Consider the following 15,280-nt stretch of genomic DNA (forward strand, 5'->3'; position numbering starts at 1 on the left):
CTCACACATAATCTGAGTGTATTTCTCCTATGAATGCATCATAGGAAGATTTTTTTTTTAATAAATATAGAAACAGTGCTTAGGAATGATAAAGTTACTCTACAGCTGACTTAAGTTTTCTTTCAAGACACATTGTGCTTCATTGGGCAAAGTTTTCTGACAAATTCAAATTACCTATTTACAAAACAAGATTCAGTATTTCTCAGCAGAAATACAACTTATGTAATGTGGTCCATCCCTCCCCTATGTGCAGCACTCAGAATGCCTACTAGCAATATAATGGTCTCCCCAGTTTAACCAGATCAGCCAGTAGAGGAGAGAGCTGAGTTTGGGAACTTAAGCTGTATAACAGACCATTACACTTGTGCACAGCCATTCAAAAACCATTCGTTTGTTCCCTTTGAAATCACTAATGAGGATACTAGCTTGCTATTAACCTGGCACACCTCTGGCTTTTCATTTTTGCTATTCAAGCCACCACGATAGTGAATTTCAGGAACACAGATCAATTCTGCCACCTAGAGCCTGTATACAAAATTGTTTTTACAATCAAGTGCTTTTAAAATTTAAAAAAACTTTTTTCTCAGAGCTTTTAGCTGTCAAAAGATATTAAAATGCCATCTTAGTCCTGCTATAAAGTTATTCAGATTGAAATATTTTCCAGTTACAAGTTCATGTTAAAGATTTTACAGAGATAATGATGATAACTGTAGCTGTAATCTCCTCACAGGTGACTTCACTAATAAAAATGCTCAAAACATTATCAGAACAAAAATATGAACTGAAAACAGCTGGAAAAGATATTTCCTAGAGCAAACATGTTGTTATGTAAGCACTAATACACCTGTGAATGCTGATACTCCTGTTCAGGCTATTTTAATTTGTTCCTACAGGAATACTTCAAGTGCCACAAGCACATTTATAGTAGAGGTGAAACAAAAAAAGTTTTCTTCATAAAAGATTGCTGAAGCCTGTTACAAGACATAATAAAAAAATCAAAGGATTATTCAGGAACAAAAGAAGAACATGAAAAAAAGGAATCTATTTCTGTTTGAACACTTTTTTTTTTAAGGTGTTCAATAATTTGTTTTAATAAACAGCCAGACATTTATCTAAAAACATGTACACAACAGAACTGAGACCTTGACAAAGCAATCGTTCAAACTTCACACTCCAGACACAATGGTAAATACTGTGTCTACAGGTTCAAAGCTTTATATATAGACTTGGATCTCTTCTCTGGTAGCTAAAGTTTCTCTCAAGAAATAAGTTACAAAATTAATATTTTGCTAGTATTTTCCCCTAAGATTTGCAGTTTTGAAAGTGTCAGTATTAATTCTGACCAGACATTATCTCATTCAAACTGCTTTAACATACATGAAAAGCTGACAAACTTAAGCTGATCTCCACAAACAGTTTCCATAATCAGTGGCATGTCTGCATTATCAGGAATTCATTCAAACCCTTCTAACACAATGTTACTAAGCATGTGAAGTTATTAAGCCTGTTTTATGGGAAAAAAAGGCCACCAAAAAACCAAAACCAGACACTTACAGAAGGAGGACACCTGTGATCAAATATGAAACTAGAGATTACATATTTTCACTTTTTCTTCTTTAAACTTCTCTCCCTACACCTGTACTGCTTACCTTCTCCCAGCAAACCCAGCTGAGAGCACTTAAGAATTAGACTGTATGAAGAGTGAAGATCAACAAAAGAAATTATCTTCAAGCCCCCAACAACTGTGGCTGTCAAAAGAATGGTAAAGGAATTCAGAAGCAGCTTTAGCATCAAGTACTTGAATTGTTTTTGAAATATGACTAAGTTTTCAGTTGTCTAAACTGTCAGTTTGCTCACCAAAACAGCCATGTTCTGTTGCATGCCTTTAGTCAAGCTTGAAATTAAAATCCTTTAAACAATATACCCCCTCAAATAGTTCTAAAATGGAGCAACTATGAGAGGGGATAAAAACCCTTAAGACTAAACAGATGCAATTTGGCTCTGAAAAGTGATTACACAAAAATGTCACATTATTCATAAAATCTAGAAGACCAGACTGCAGATTTGGGGAAGGCTGCCAGATGTTTAAAACAGACAGTGCAGCACAACTCATCCATTAGTGATTAAATCAAACTATTTCCAAAAGAAGGTAGAACTGCATAATAAGCAGCCAGAAAACTATGGAAAAATACCTCAATTAAAAATTCTAATCAAAACAAAAATAAGCCAGCAGACAAATTCAAATTCTAGAAATCTTACAAGCAAGAGAGGGCAGATGAACTGAAGTGTCTGATTTTATGAACAGCAACCTCACCAAATCAGTTAAAAAAAAAAAAAAAAAAGTAGTCAGAGATCAATGTGACATTTGATTAAAGAGGGCAATAGAGGGGGTCACCCTGCTACAGGTGCCCCTGCTCTGGCAGAGGATTTAGGCTCTATGATCTTTCAAGGTCCCTTGCAACCCCTAACTTTGTGATTCAGTGATACAGATAAAGGATCTGTGTCCTGCATTATAGAAAGATTAGAGCCAAACAAACTGAATTACAAGCAGTGAATGATAGGAAATGAATGATCCCTTGTCCCAAACCATTAGAGCATCAGGACTACATCCCCAATATGAATGGGACAATACAGAGACTTCCACAAAAGCAAACAGGAACTGTGACAGACTGCTGTCACTTTGTAGGTTGGGAAAGTGTCAAGAAAGGAAGTGATGCAGTGATTAATTCTTTAGATATCATAAGCAATTGCTTCTTGGAGCAACTGGCCAAGTAGTCACAAATGGAAAAGTAATTCTTGATTTAGTCCCTAGCACTCACTTTAGGGAGGCAGCTGCTGAAGAATATTTTACAACAGGAGCATCAAAAACAGGAGTACTCAAATTCAACATTCTTGTGAACAAAATAAACTCTTAGATCCAGGAAAAAAATTCCACCACTATTTCATTACAGCAAGGGGTCTATTGTAATAATGAAAATGCTACCAAAAGATTATTAAAAGCAGAATCTGAAAGGGCAGAATTCAAGCATCATGAAAACTTTTAAAGATACTTTAAAAAGAACACTCAGCCACTGAAGGCTTCAAAAATATACTCCTGGAACAGTTATAGAACGCAAAAAAGGCTATTTAAAATAAAAAGCAAATTTCAGAATCAGAAACTGTCCAAAAGGAAAAATTAAGTAATTGCTCCACAAATACAGTTAAGATTATTGCCATCTACATAGAATTGTAAGGAGCACCTTGCTGGAGGAATCAGTACTTTTTTCAAACACATCAAAACCAGAGGAAACCTGTCCAAAAGCTGATAAGGATGACAGATTATTTTCTTTTTGCTGTGGCCTGATCTTCCTAGTTTTTTTCTTTTGCATGTTCATCTATCTCTGCATATTTGTTTACCAGAGAGAGCACTGGGAAAGTTCACATACAGGCAATTTTCTCTGTGGAGATAACAGCTTGAGGACCTTCCTCAGCTGAAGCAATTTTTAGACAAACAATAAAAATGACATTTTGGGGTGCTCACACTTCACTACCATTCACCCAGGAGTCCTAAAGGAATTCAGGACTAAAAAGTCCTTTAAAAAGAGACTGGATGTGGCACTCAGTGCCATAGTCCAGCAACCGCAGCCGTGGGTCAAGGGTTGGACTTGATGATCTCTGAGGTCCCTTCCAACCCAGCCAATTCTATGATTCTAAAGTCAGACACTACATGGTATGTAAGCTACTGCTGAATCAATTTTGTTTTAAAACACTCTAGGAGAATTCAAGAGACTGCAGATAAACCTAAACCAAGCGGAGAGTGAAAATCTATAATTAAAAAAAATTATCAGGCACGTAAGCAATTCAAGCATCAAATGGAAAGATCCAAACAGCATTTACAGAGGGGTATCATGCTTCCCTGATCAAAAATCTTTAAGCAAACAGGCAAGTAGATAAGAAATTATCTGTCTGAGAAAACATATCTGAGTTTCCTAACTATTTTTGGGAAAGGCTTCACAAAGGTTCATTAAAAAGCAAACCAATCCCCTCCCAACCAATCTACAAACGAACAAAAACCTCTGAGCTGTTCTTGGTTAAATCACAGCCTTGGGTGGGTAACATGAAGTTGCTTCCCCATCTACTTTCTCTCACTTTTATTTGCACAAAATATAAAAATTATCATTTGATGATTTCTGTACATGCTATCAAAAATGTTCCTGTAATCCTGCATGAGCAGAAATAAAGACTTGCTATTATTCCTGTTATATTCATCAGGTTCATCAAATTGTACATGTTGGAGTCAGGAACAAATTTCATCTTTGTGTTTCCTGCCTTTCTCCCCATGTTAGGTTCTGCTTAAAATCACCACCTCACCTTACTATTATTACAAGGATACTACAGCAAATCATCCAACTCTTTCCCCTGTACCTTTGCAAGTTTCCCTCAGAAGACATATAAAGATATGAATGCTATGAATAGATTGCTAAAGGAGGTAAAAGCTACCCAGGTGCCTTCAGTTCAAGAATTTCCAATGACTAAAACATTAAATTCACCAATTAACTGTTCAGCAGTAAGTCTGCTACAAATCAGACTCAAATAAGCAATGCTTGCTCTGCCTGAAGCAGGCAGGTGTGTCACATACCTAGTCACCATCCCATAATTCATGAATTAAATAATTCTGCCACTAATTCCATGAGACCAGGCTGGGAAAATAAGGGCTCTATAAAACACTGCTAAAAAGAAGAAAACTGAGACTGGAACCTTGTTTACTTCTAAATTTTTTTTCCTCTGACAGTACCTAAAGAAGCAGCGAAGGCAAAGAATGCAATTTGACAATAACCTCAGGAAAACAGACATTTGCAATCTTACAGAAATTGACTTATTGCTTCCTTGAGAAATTCAGTACCAAGTATCACTGTGATAAAGCCTAACTGTCCAAAGAGGAAGCTGTCAGCAGGATGGCACATAATCAAGTGCAACTGAAGTCATGCTCCTTTAATCCATGAAGAGACAAAATACACTGAAAAGCCACATGGTAACACTTTCTGGTTTTGCTCACTTTAACATTTTCCCTCCTTACTTTGATGTTTTCCCACTGCTTAGCAGCCTTTAGGCTTTCAATGGACACACTTTGCTACTTCTGTCAGTTGCTCCCCTCTGCTTTTGACTGTTTCAAACTCAAAGGTACTCTCAATACAACCCTCCCAATTGCAGGGGTTAAGTCAGCTTTAAGAGGAATTAAGCTGTTACTTGGTGTCTTTTAAGTGGCTGAAACAAGTATTTTGAGATACAATTTAAGCTTACAGTAATGAGGTAAGAACCAACTCCTCTGTCATTGTGCCAAGAGCCCCCTGAGCCTACCTTTGCTTAGAACACTAAGCAAAATTCCCCCAACCATCTATGATTTCAGTCTAAAGAAGACTTAAAGAAAATTAAAAAATACAGTTTGTCATTTGGATCATAAAAAGAGCTTGGTATCATTACCTTGCCCGTGCTTTGTAAGATTGTAGTTCTTGTCCTCCATACTCTCTCCCTGCTTACAATATCTCTGGTTACATCCACTTCAGCATCAACAAAACTTCTCTGTTTAAGAGCAGTTATGTCATCATCCAGATCAGTTTTGATAGTTGATCTTTTCTTTGCCATGATTTTCGCTTTGATAGCAGCAATTTTTTCAACTGACATGGCTTCAGACAAGGACCTAAGTGAGGGAAAAAAATGCAGAAGAGACTGAATAATTGCACAAACAATACTACTGAAAAAAACAGTGAATTAGTGTGGAAAAAACAGTGAATTCAAACTGCTTAATGTTTATGGCTATGCTGTAAATCATAACACCTTATACATACTTGAAGATTACATGAGCTTGGCACTGCTGCTTAGGGGACAAGAATCAAATTTCTGACAAAACATTCCAGTAGGAGCACAAAAAGGATCAAGAAAATCCCAATTATAACAAGCAGGAGTAAAGACTGCAAATCAAAAGCCTCAGAACTAACACTGCAATTTACAATGTCATCTAAATTTCAACTCCCCATTATTTTTAGTGGATCACAATTTTGTGTTCAGCCAATCAATCCCTGGCTACTCTGAGGCTTTCAAAGCATTAATCTAAATTTTGGCTGAGGTGCTGTTAGATGGAATTGGCCACCTGGAATTGCATTACCTTTTCAGAGCATGTAGGCCAAACAAACAACAGATGGTAGTAACTTTGTCCACATTAATCTGTGTTTGAGGTAGTTCAGTTCAGTCCAGCAGTGTAACATCTTTATCTGTTTGCTTTTAATTGTCAGCACAGAATTCTGTTTGTTGCCAAACAGTTAGCCCTAGTGTTTTGCAGGTGAGTTGAAGTAAAAAAAAAAAAAAAAAAAAAAAGGACTGATTTGCACAATCCTAACTGCACATATGCAATTTTAATTTTGAAAAGTTAATACAAGAACTGGTTGTGGCCTCATACAACCATTAGAAAGGGAACTTTTTTGTGGTGCTGTTAAACACAATAACAACCGTGACAAACATGGAGTTCAAAATCACTGCCTGTAAATGTTATTCAAACTGTTTTAAAAGGGCAGACTTTTACATCCAGCATTAAAAAATATCTGTCAATATAGAATACAAAGTAATTGCAAATAACACTCAGTAATCCATACTGCAGCACTGACAAGTCCAAAACAAAGTCGTGATGCACTCAAGCTAGCATCCAAATTATTAGTTAACATAAAAATGTGTGTACTTTCTGATTTTTTGATCCTTAGACCTTGATTTAAAGTCATAAGTGACTATCAGACTTTTTTCCCAATAATTTCCTTATATAGTACACATATACAAGTGACAGAGAAGGAGAATACATTCAAAATGAGTATTTTCCATGTGGTCAGGTGTAATTATGGATTATATAAATAGCTCTACTCTGCTACATTAATTCTTGCAAATCTAACTTCTTAAATTTAATCCCAGAAAGACAAACATTCACAGTATTGTTTATGCTCAAGAGGGAAATTTCTCAAGAATGCAGTTGGTCTCATGAGAAACTATTTATCTGCAAAACACAGTGCAGACAAAGAAGTACATTAAGTCACACCCATATATCTTAGGAACTGTAATATGACTCCCATTTTACCAGAACTAACACACTGAAGATATTAAGCAATTGCCTTAACTTTAAGAATTCTCAGATCAGGTATTTGAAAAGAAATTACCAAAACCTGGTATCCTACTAATCTCAAGAAAAAACAAGATCTTCCAAGAATTTAATTTCATCTCTGCTTGGCTTTGGGAAGATTCAGTGTAAGACTCAAAACCAGCTGTTATTCTCTTCAAAATTCTGGATGGATACAATGGAAAGGTAATGGGCAAGTTCTTAAGTACTTGAATACTGATTACTACTTATGGCAATGACAGTGAATTATCTTATTCAGAGGCACAAAGTTCACCTCTGCAGGGAGTCAACAGAGGCTGTGTTACCCTTTGATCTGTTCTTACAATGTCCTCTTCCTTTATCATGCAAGACAGTCCTCAATAAAGATCTTTTTCTTTGAAACAGCAAAATAATCAGCTACCCCTTGCAGTTCTGCTCATTATATTTGACTGCTTAGATACACTTACAGTGCCATGGTAGAAAAAAGCAGAAATGGCAGACTTAGTTGGAGGAAGAGACAACTGTCTGCTCACTTCTTAGGACAACCTAAATCTCATACCATGACATCTGAATGTCCAACTCAAGAACAGGAGTCAGACCAGCAGGAAATTCTGCCTCCTCAAGTAGATGTAACGATAGCACCTAAGGGAAGGAGGACTTTCACAAAGAGCTGCTTAATAGAAGTAAAACTGTCTGCCTGAAATAACACAAGAATTGTTCTCAGTTCTTTAATTAAGCATTATCCAGAAGAAAAATATTCTTACCTGATCTGCTCTGTTTGCACAATACCCTCTTTATGACCTTCCAACCGAGCTGCCAACCGCTCCTTGTCAAGGCGCACGCACTCTTCATCCTAGCAGCAACACTCATGTTTAGTTTTTTTGTGCATTCTCTTAAAAAAAATAAATACAACTGGAATAGAAGCTATTTGGAATTTTATTTTTTTACATTTGCAAGGACAATGTAAAGTTCCAATTTGTTTTAATCTGTGCACTAGCATTAAGTGTACAGCTGTTGGAAATTTCCTCTCAAAAACCACAAAGCATAATTAGAAAAGTGAAAAGCAAACTACCATTCCCTCATCAAATACCTGGCTCAGACAGCACTTGAGAACAATAGAAAAAACAGAGAACTTAAAGCTGGCAAACCATGCACACATTCAGGTGGAACAATGCATGTACACACGTTTTAGTGAAATTTATTGTGTACTCAAATTTGCCCAGATATTTAATCAAACACTTCTTAAAAAGAAGTAGTGCTCAGGAATTTCAGACATGGCATTTCTAGTAAATACATAAAACAAGTCAAGAGTAAGGAAGCCTCCAGTTACTCAAGACAGATTTGAGATAGATGTGTAATTTGGAATACAGCAGAGATGTAATTTTATGCCATCTTTTCAGCTTCTTAGTGCTGGCACTACTTGTGTTCACTCTGTCTTATTTCCCCACAAAAACTAAATCAGCCTCAAGCCTGCCCTACTGCTAACAGAAAGCTTGGAAAGGCTGAAGCACAGCAAGCTGGTCATGACCGTGTATCAGGAGAATCCTGGAATCTCTACACCAAGATGATCTCTGAGTGACTTAAAAGAGATTTTTGAGCTGCCAGAGCAGCAAGGAAATGAAGATGGCCATGATGTCATTAGGCTTGTGTGAAGAATTCTTTATTCTCCAAATTATGACGGTGAAGATCTGAGGTTTCAAAACAATCTGGCATCAAAACCACATAGGACAGTGCAGAATAAAAAAATCTGTATTTCACCTACAGGTCACCTCCTCACATGCCATTAAGAATGCACAAAGTATTTATGATTCTTACACAGTTACATCTAAGCACAAACAGTGTTCAAATCCAATTCCTAAATAAGGGAGATAATGTATTTTGATAATTCTTCCTTCTAAGAAGAAATCTAAAACCTCAGTACCCCAAAATTTGTATTACCAAATTTGTAACAACTTACTCAGTTTGAAAAAAAAAAATTATGAAGAACAGTTTTTAAAACCAGGCAGAGTTAATTAATACAGTGTGCTTAATAACTACACACATTGTTTCTATTCAAGAGGTACTTGTGAAAATACTGTTAAATTAATTACCTAAGACAGTTTCAGAAAATAGTGATCACCAGGGCAGTTTCATACACTGCTACAGAAAGACTGAAACAAGTGAAGTATCCCTTGACAGAGATAAAACTGGCATTTAATTATAATGCCAACTCCTGAACAGCAAATAACAATGACTGGTCACTAAAGAGTACTTTCATTCCAGTGTCATAGCTCTCAGAAGACACGTGATAATGTAACAGGTAATTACAGCAACATGGTCAAGCTCTCCCCTTTTAGACTACAACATCCATCTAGCAACTAAAATTCCATGTTTAAATCAGAGGCTTAAATTCTAACTCCTTCCAGTTCATGTTCACACTAAAAGAAGTAGTGTCTGCACCCAGAGGACAGGTAGCCCAACTGAACTGCTACAAAACCAGATAAATACTGTCATTTACTACCACCCCCAATTTGTAGGGATGACTGTTAGTCATTACCTCTATTCTTGGTTTCTTTGCTTCTGCTAATATTTCATCAGCTGCTCTTTTAACTACAAGAAAAAGAGGACATTTAAAATGCAAGATTGTAGTAGACTTTCATAAAATAAATTTCAAATTTATTTTTCAGTTAAACTGTACCTTGAGTAGAACGTTGAAGACCAATTTCAAGTGGAGCACTTCTGTCTATGCTTGATGAGGTTGCTGTAACCAAGCACAATATTTCATTTAAGTAAAAAAAGATCTGGAAAATTACTTAACTATAAAATGAAGAAGGACAACAGAAAAATTGCAACAATGGAAACTCTAACAAGCTATTAGGTGGCAAAGGCAGGCAAATGCCAGCACTGGAGATATTCAGAACATGACTGAATCTGAAGCTAGATCACCTTGCTCAGGGTCATTTGGCCCTTCTTTGAGAAAGGAATAAAACCAAATGATCTCCTGTGGTCCCTTCCCATATAAATTAGTCAGTAATTCTATGATTTGTATATACCACATAGAAGAAAACAGAGTCACAAAGTTAATTACTTTATAACCTGGAATCAAGATCTACTAGTTTGTCTGGCTTTTGGAATAAAGACAACCTGCTGATCCCTTTAAGATGCATATACAAATGGTTTACTGTTCATATTATAGAAATAATCTCATATTCCAGAATACTTAACATTCTAAGACCACATACAAAACAGAGCAACCTGAAAAAGTAAGCCATATGTACCCTGCTCTCATCAGAGAAACCTCTTTTCTTTGACTACTGTTGACAAAAATGCTGATGATGCAACACTAGGCAAATGTGCCAGAATGACAAAGCAGGGATTTGATATATTTTACTGAAGATTTTTATACCACACATTTATTGCATCAAGATCAATGCACTATCAAACATTCCCCAGAGTCTACAGAATGAAATAAATAAAAATATTAAGCATTCTAACATATATCTATTAACCAAAGGATGCTCATAAAAAAGCAGCTCACTTCTGAACATGTGTGTAGGAATGCAGCTCCCATCTACACATCATAAAAACAGTTTAGAAGAAAATCTAAAAAAATTAAAAATTCTAACTTTAAGAAGACTGAGCATATTCAACTAAGCTGCAAACTGACCATGATTAACCATCCTCACCCCTCACCTGTCCCACAGATATGAAACATTAAAGCACACCATGTATTTAAGTTAAAAGCAAGCATCACTCACATGTTTCCCCATTTAGGTATGCAAGCAAGTCTTTCCTATCAGGTCTTCTTACCACAGGAATGTTTTCAGTCTGAAAAAAAAGCAGACTTCATGTTAACTTTTTACTCTCTCAGAAAGTCTCCTGCTGAAGATTCTTCAGTTCTATTGAAAACTAATTAAAAAAGACAGGACCACATGTCCTGCCTCCCAAGAAAGCATAATTATCAGACTAAAAAATATAATTACTTCCTAAAGAATGTTCAGTTACACAAAATGAAACATGTTGTCTGCTATAAAGCTGAATGAGAGGGACAGCCTTTTCCCTCCTTCACTTCTAACTCACAAATAAGATTAAGAACTAGCATTTAACACACACACACACACACACACACACACACACACACACACACACTTATGTGCCAGGAATCAATGCTGGTATGCAGAAATACAGAATTTCAATGTTGTTGTTCCAAGAACATACAACACACAGCATTGGTGCATCAGGTAATCATGGGACACAGGGGATGATGGGCTCATAGAAAGCAGTCAAATGGAAATCAAAAGGATTTTTTTTAAGAGTTCCTCTATCTTCATTTGTATAGTGCATCCAATTATATCTTTAATTAGATTGCATACTTCAGAATCCACTCCAAAGCTATTCTGCTGCACTTTGGTTTGTAGATTCTGCACTCTTGGGCACTCAAGGACCATCTAGACTGGGATCACACATCAGAGAACAGATAAACAGAGACAAAAGTACTTTTGAAATAATAGTCTGGAGACAACTGTAACAGTAAATATCAAGAGAAATGCTGTAATTACTGTTGAATCTGGGGTAAGAGACTTTAAACACAACCTGATGGTCTGAAGGGACTTGGTTAGAAAGTGAATTGTCAAACATTCTACCTTGATGGGGGCTGTCATTTGATCCCTATTCTTGTATATCTTTTTTTTTTTTCCCCTTTCCCCCACCAAATACATACATCTAAATGCTACTATCTTTCCCTGAAAATAATCATGTATATGTTACTTATTGTTAACAAGACAAAATAAAATTTTAAATAGTTTACTTACTGCAGCACGGCGGACATAAACAGGATGTGAAAGGTGCACATTATTGAGCAGGAACAAGATAGAATCCAAAGTGTAATATTCCCTGGGCTGGCCCTCTTTTCCTGTCCTGTAAAATCACCAAAGATATTAACATTTAACTTCTCTGCTTCTGTATTCATACTTTTAGCAAAGCTTTATCTTTCCAGGTGCCAGTTGCAAGCAAGCAGTAATATTATCAGGCTAAGGTCAAAGCAGTGAACTATCAATCAAATTGACAAATACCAGTGAGGGATGTATATTCTTGCTGCCTCTTTACCTAACAAACTACAAAAACTGTCTAAAATAATCCAAAGTAAGATCTAGATGGGTTGTAAAACATACAAGAAGCAAGACCTGGGAAACTGTAAGAACAAGCTCTCCCACATGTCAAATACATTTATTCTGATTATCACAGGAACTGTCTACTTTATGTAGGATAGTCAGAGGAACATACCTGAATCACAAATAAAGATAATCCTATGGGAATATGCTCTTCTCATTAACAAGACAGAATTTTCACCACTACACAAAGCACAGTGAAGAACTCTGAATACACAATTACAATTAAGTCTAGAGAGCAAAAGGTTCAAAATGGTGCTGAAAGGTCAAAGCAAGGAGCAACCACAAACTAACTGCACACAAAACTAGCAAAATGAAAATTAACTACAAAATCAGAATGAAATCCTATACCAAAATCAGATCACTTCGTAGAGACATGAGAGCATCAAGTTCAACCTTGGCTTCAAAACAGCTTGATTGAAACAGATGCTTCTTTAAAGAGGAATCTATTCTGTGTAATAATCTTGGGGGGGGAGGGGGGAAGAAACAACAAAAAAGCAATCTCTCAAAGCAAGGCTAAAAAAACCCCAAAACTAAACAAAAAAACCACCCTACAAGTTTCATCTTGGCTTCATATTTATCAAATCTAATTCATACATGTTCACCCCCCCATGCTGTTACTGTACTTTTTTGTCTGATCTGCCTGTTAGAAAACAAAGCCTGCTCCCTAAATACTCTGACCACTCTGAGCAGTGGACCTTCCACTCAGTTTCCCAGCCCCTGGCAGCACCAGGAATGGAAGGAAAACAGGGATTCCATTGCCCAGCCCTGGGAGCTGCCAGAGCCCAGCTCCAAGCAGGACGGGGCTCCCCCAAACTGCCCACTCCCTGTCCCCAACCAGCTGGCTCACTTCAAAGCCTGAGGAAGATGACCCCCAAGAAAACAAGGCCAAAGCAGTAAAACTGGAGACTGACACAGAATTTTGATCAAAGTGGAGATTTCAGGAAGGAACACCTTGATTAAAACCATAAGGAGTTTTCTGTCCAAGTACAATGATTTTACTCATGGCTCACCATCAGCACCAGAAGTTTCACCACACAAGTGCCAACCTCACTGGGGGAAGAAATAAGAAACACTCATCCATAACATTCTGTGACCTGAAATAAGTACACAATCATCTACTAAATGAACAGAAATGCATGTCCATTTTCTCCATACCGTGGATATAATGCCACTGCTGCTTTTCTTGCTGATATTTTTCCAAAATTATCCAAATCAAAAGTCTCCAGTAACCTGTCCAGAGCTCATTACCAGCACTAAGATTGGAAGCATTACTTGCATAATGATGCCTGAGTAGACCAATGCACCTTTACTTACACAGAAAAAAAGTGATTAAAAATTGGGGGAGAGCATTAGAATCAAGGATCTTCCTTATCACTGTTTCTTCCTTCCAAAAAATTAGGTCTGTACAGGGAAGGGGTGTGCATAGATGCTTTGCTGCTGAGGAGAAAAGGGAAGAGACACGTATTCACCCAAAGTTGGCTTGGTAACTCCAGCTGGCAGAACTGGATTCCTCAGCAACAAACTGTATTTTACTTTTTCACTGCTATCTTTGATAAGGTGGTATCTAAACATATTCAGAGCACCAGGAGAAACAAAAGCTTCCTCCACATGGATTTGGCTCTGAAGTGAAGTCTCTGTCACAATACAGTTGTCACAATACTTCATTTTAAAACAAACATTTTAAACTGTCTCACTTCAGAGGAATTCATTATTCTTTGAAGTCTGTGGTAGCCACTGAACTTTATCTGAAGTCCAGCTGGTCATCTATTTAAGCTTTTATTTACACCATTCAGCAATAAATGGCATAATTTAGAAAACAAGCACTGAACAGTTTATTAATTTGAAAACACAGTTATTACAAAGCCAGGGGCATTGACAAAGCTCAGCAGATTATCACCAGTGCAGCTGATAATTCATCACTGAAACCACACAGAGAAGCAATCCCCATCCTCATCATGGGTGTGAGGGGATGTTTTGTTAGATGGACAAGATACCACAGATTAAAGGGAATAATTAAATGACCAAACAGTTGTATGCAAGGAGAAAATCTAAGCCTGAACTGACATTTCAGCATCAGTTTGTGTTCTTCTCAGGTTTTCCAGACAGCAAGAACCTGCTCAATAAACAGCTAAAAATATATGCATTTGAAGGTAGCTTACTTCATTCCATTTAAAGACATTCAAAGTAGCAGGATAAATTTATTTGCTTATTTCATATATTTACCAGTGACAACAATCAAAACCAATAAAATCTTAAGATTCAGGCCTCAAGAAGTCCAGTATTTTTAGTTTAGTGAGAGCTGCATCTCTCAGTAAAATAAAACTCCAGCTTAACAAATGGAGAAACTGTTTGCACACTGCAAGACAGGGTTTCACCAGCTTGTTTTTAACACCTCAGATTTATTTCCTGCTCATCCATTCACCTTCAACCTGAGGGTGGCTGAAGTTTATTCCTTTTTAACTGCTTTATTTCCTCTTCCATATTTCAAAGCATAAATCTTTAAGGCACTAAGGGCCTCTGTTTCATCCACAAAAGCAAGCAGCAATATTTAAAAATTACAAGACTAAGCATGCAGAGGATCACACAAATTATAATATCCACAACTAGCTGCTCACTGTTTAAAAACCTCTCAGCTGTGCATACAAGCCCCTCTGCTGGGCAAACAAAGCAAGTAAGCTTCTGTTAGATTGAGTCCTTCCTTTGGTTTTGAAACAGAGTCTATAATCACCCTTGAGGGGGCAACAGATCAGATGTTGGACCAAACCACACAGAACACCTCACCCAGCTTTCTTCACATGCCAGCAGAGGTATTCCTATAATTATTATCCAGAAAAGAACCTGGATTAAAATGAATTTCTGCTCCCTCCCCCCCACAGCCCAGGTTACTGAGTTCCTCAGAGCAATTCACAGTTTGGCTGACACTTGTGCCAGCACAGAGTGCAGGGCAGCACTGCAGGCTTCTGCCAGCTGAGCTGCTCAAGGAGACACAGTGTTAAATGTCTAGAGGGACTACTTC

The 15,280-nt window shown here is 37.1% G+C and overlaps 1 protein-coding gene across 1 annotated transcript in view; it reads right to left on the reverse strand.

Moving 5' to 3' along the window:
- CDC73 (cell division cycle 73) overlaps nucleotides 1–15,280 on the reverse strand; it is a 104,917-nt gene that overhangs the window by 87,085 nt on the left and 2,552 nt on the right. The window contains exons 2-7 of the mRNA XM_071751073.1: nucleotides 11,905–12,010; nucleotides 10,852–10,921; nucleotides 9,792–9,854; nucleotides 9,651–9,703; nucleotides 7,879–7,967; nucleotides 5,461–5,677 (exon numbers count right to left, since the gene is read on the reverse strand). Coding sequence (XP_071607174.1) covers nucleotides 5,461–5,677; nucleotides 7,879–7,967; nucleotides 9,651–9,703; nucleotides 9,792–9,854; nucleotides 10,852–10,921; nucleotides 11,905–12,010 — 598 coding nt within the window. The remainder of the gene's footprint in view (nucleotides 1–5,460; nucleotides 5,678–7,878; nucleotides 7,968–9,650; nucleotides 9,704–9,791; nucleotides 9,855–10,851; nucleotides 10,922–11,904; nucleotides 12,011–15,280) is intronic.

Source organism: Heliangelus exortis, chromosome 8 (assembly GCF_036169615.1).
Source record: "Heliangelus exortis chromosome 8, bHelExo1.hap1, whole genome shotgun sequence".
NCBI classification, from domain to species: domain Eukaryota; kingdom Metazoa; phylum Chordata; class Aves; order Apodiformes; family Trochilidae; genus Heliangelus; species Heliangelus exortis.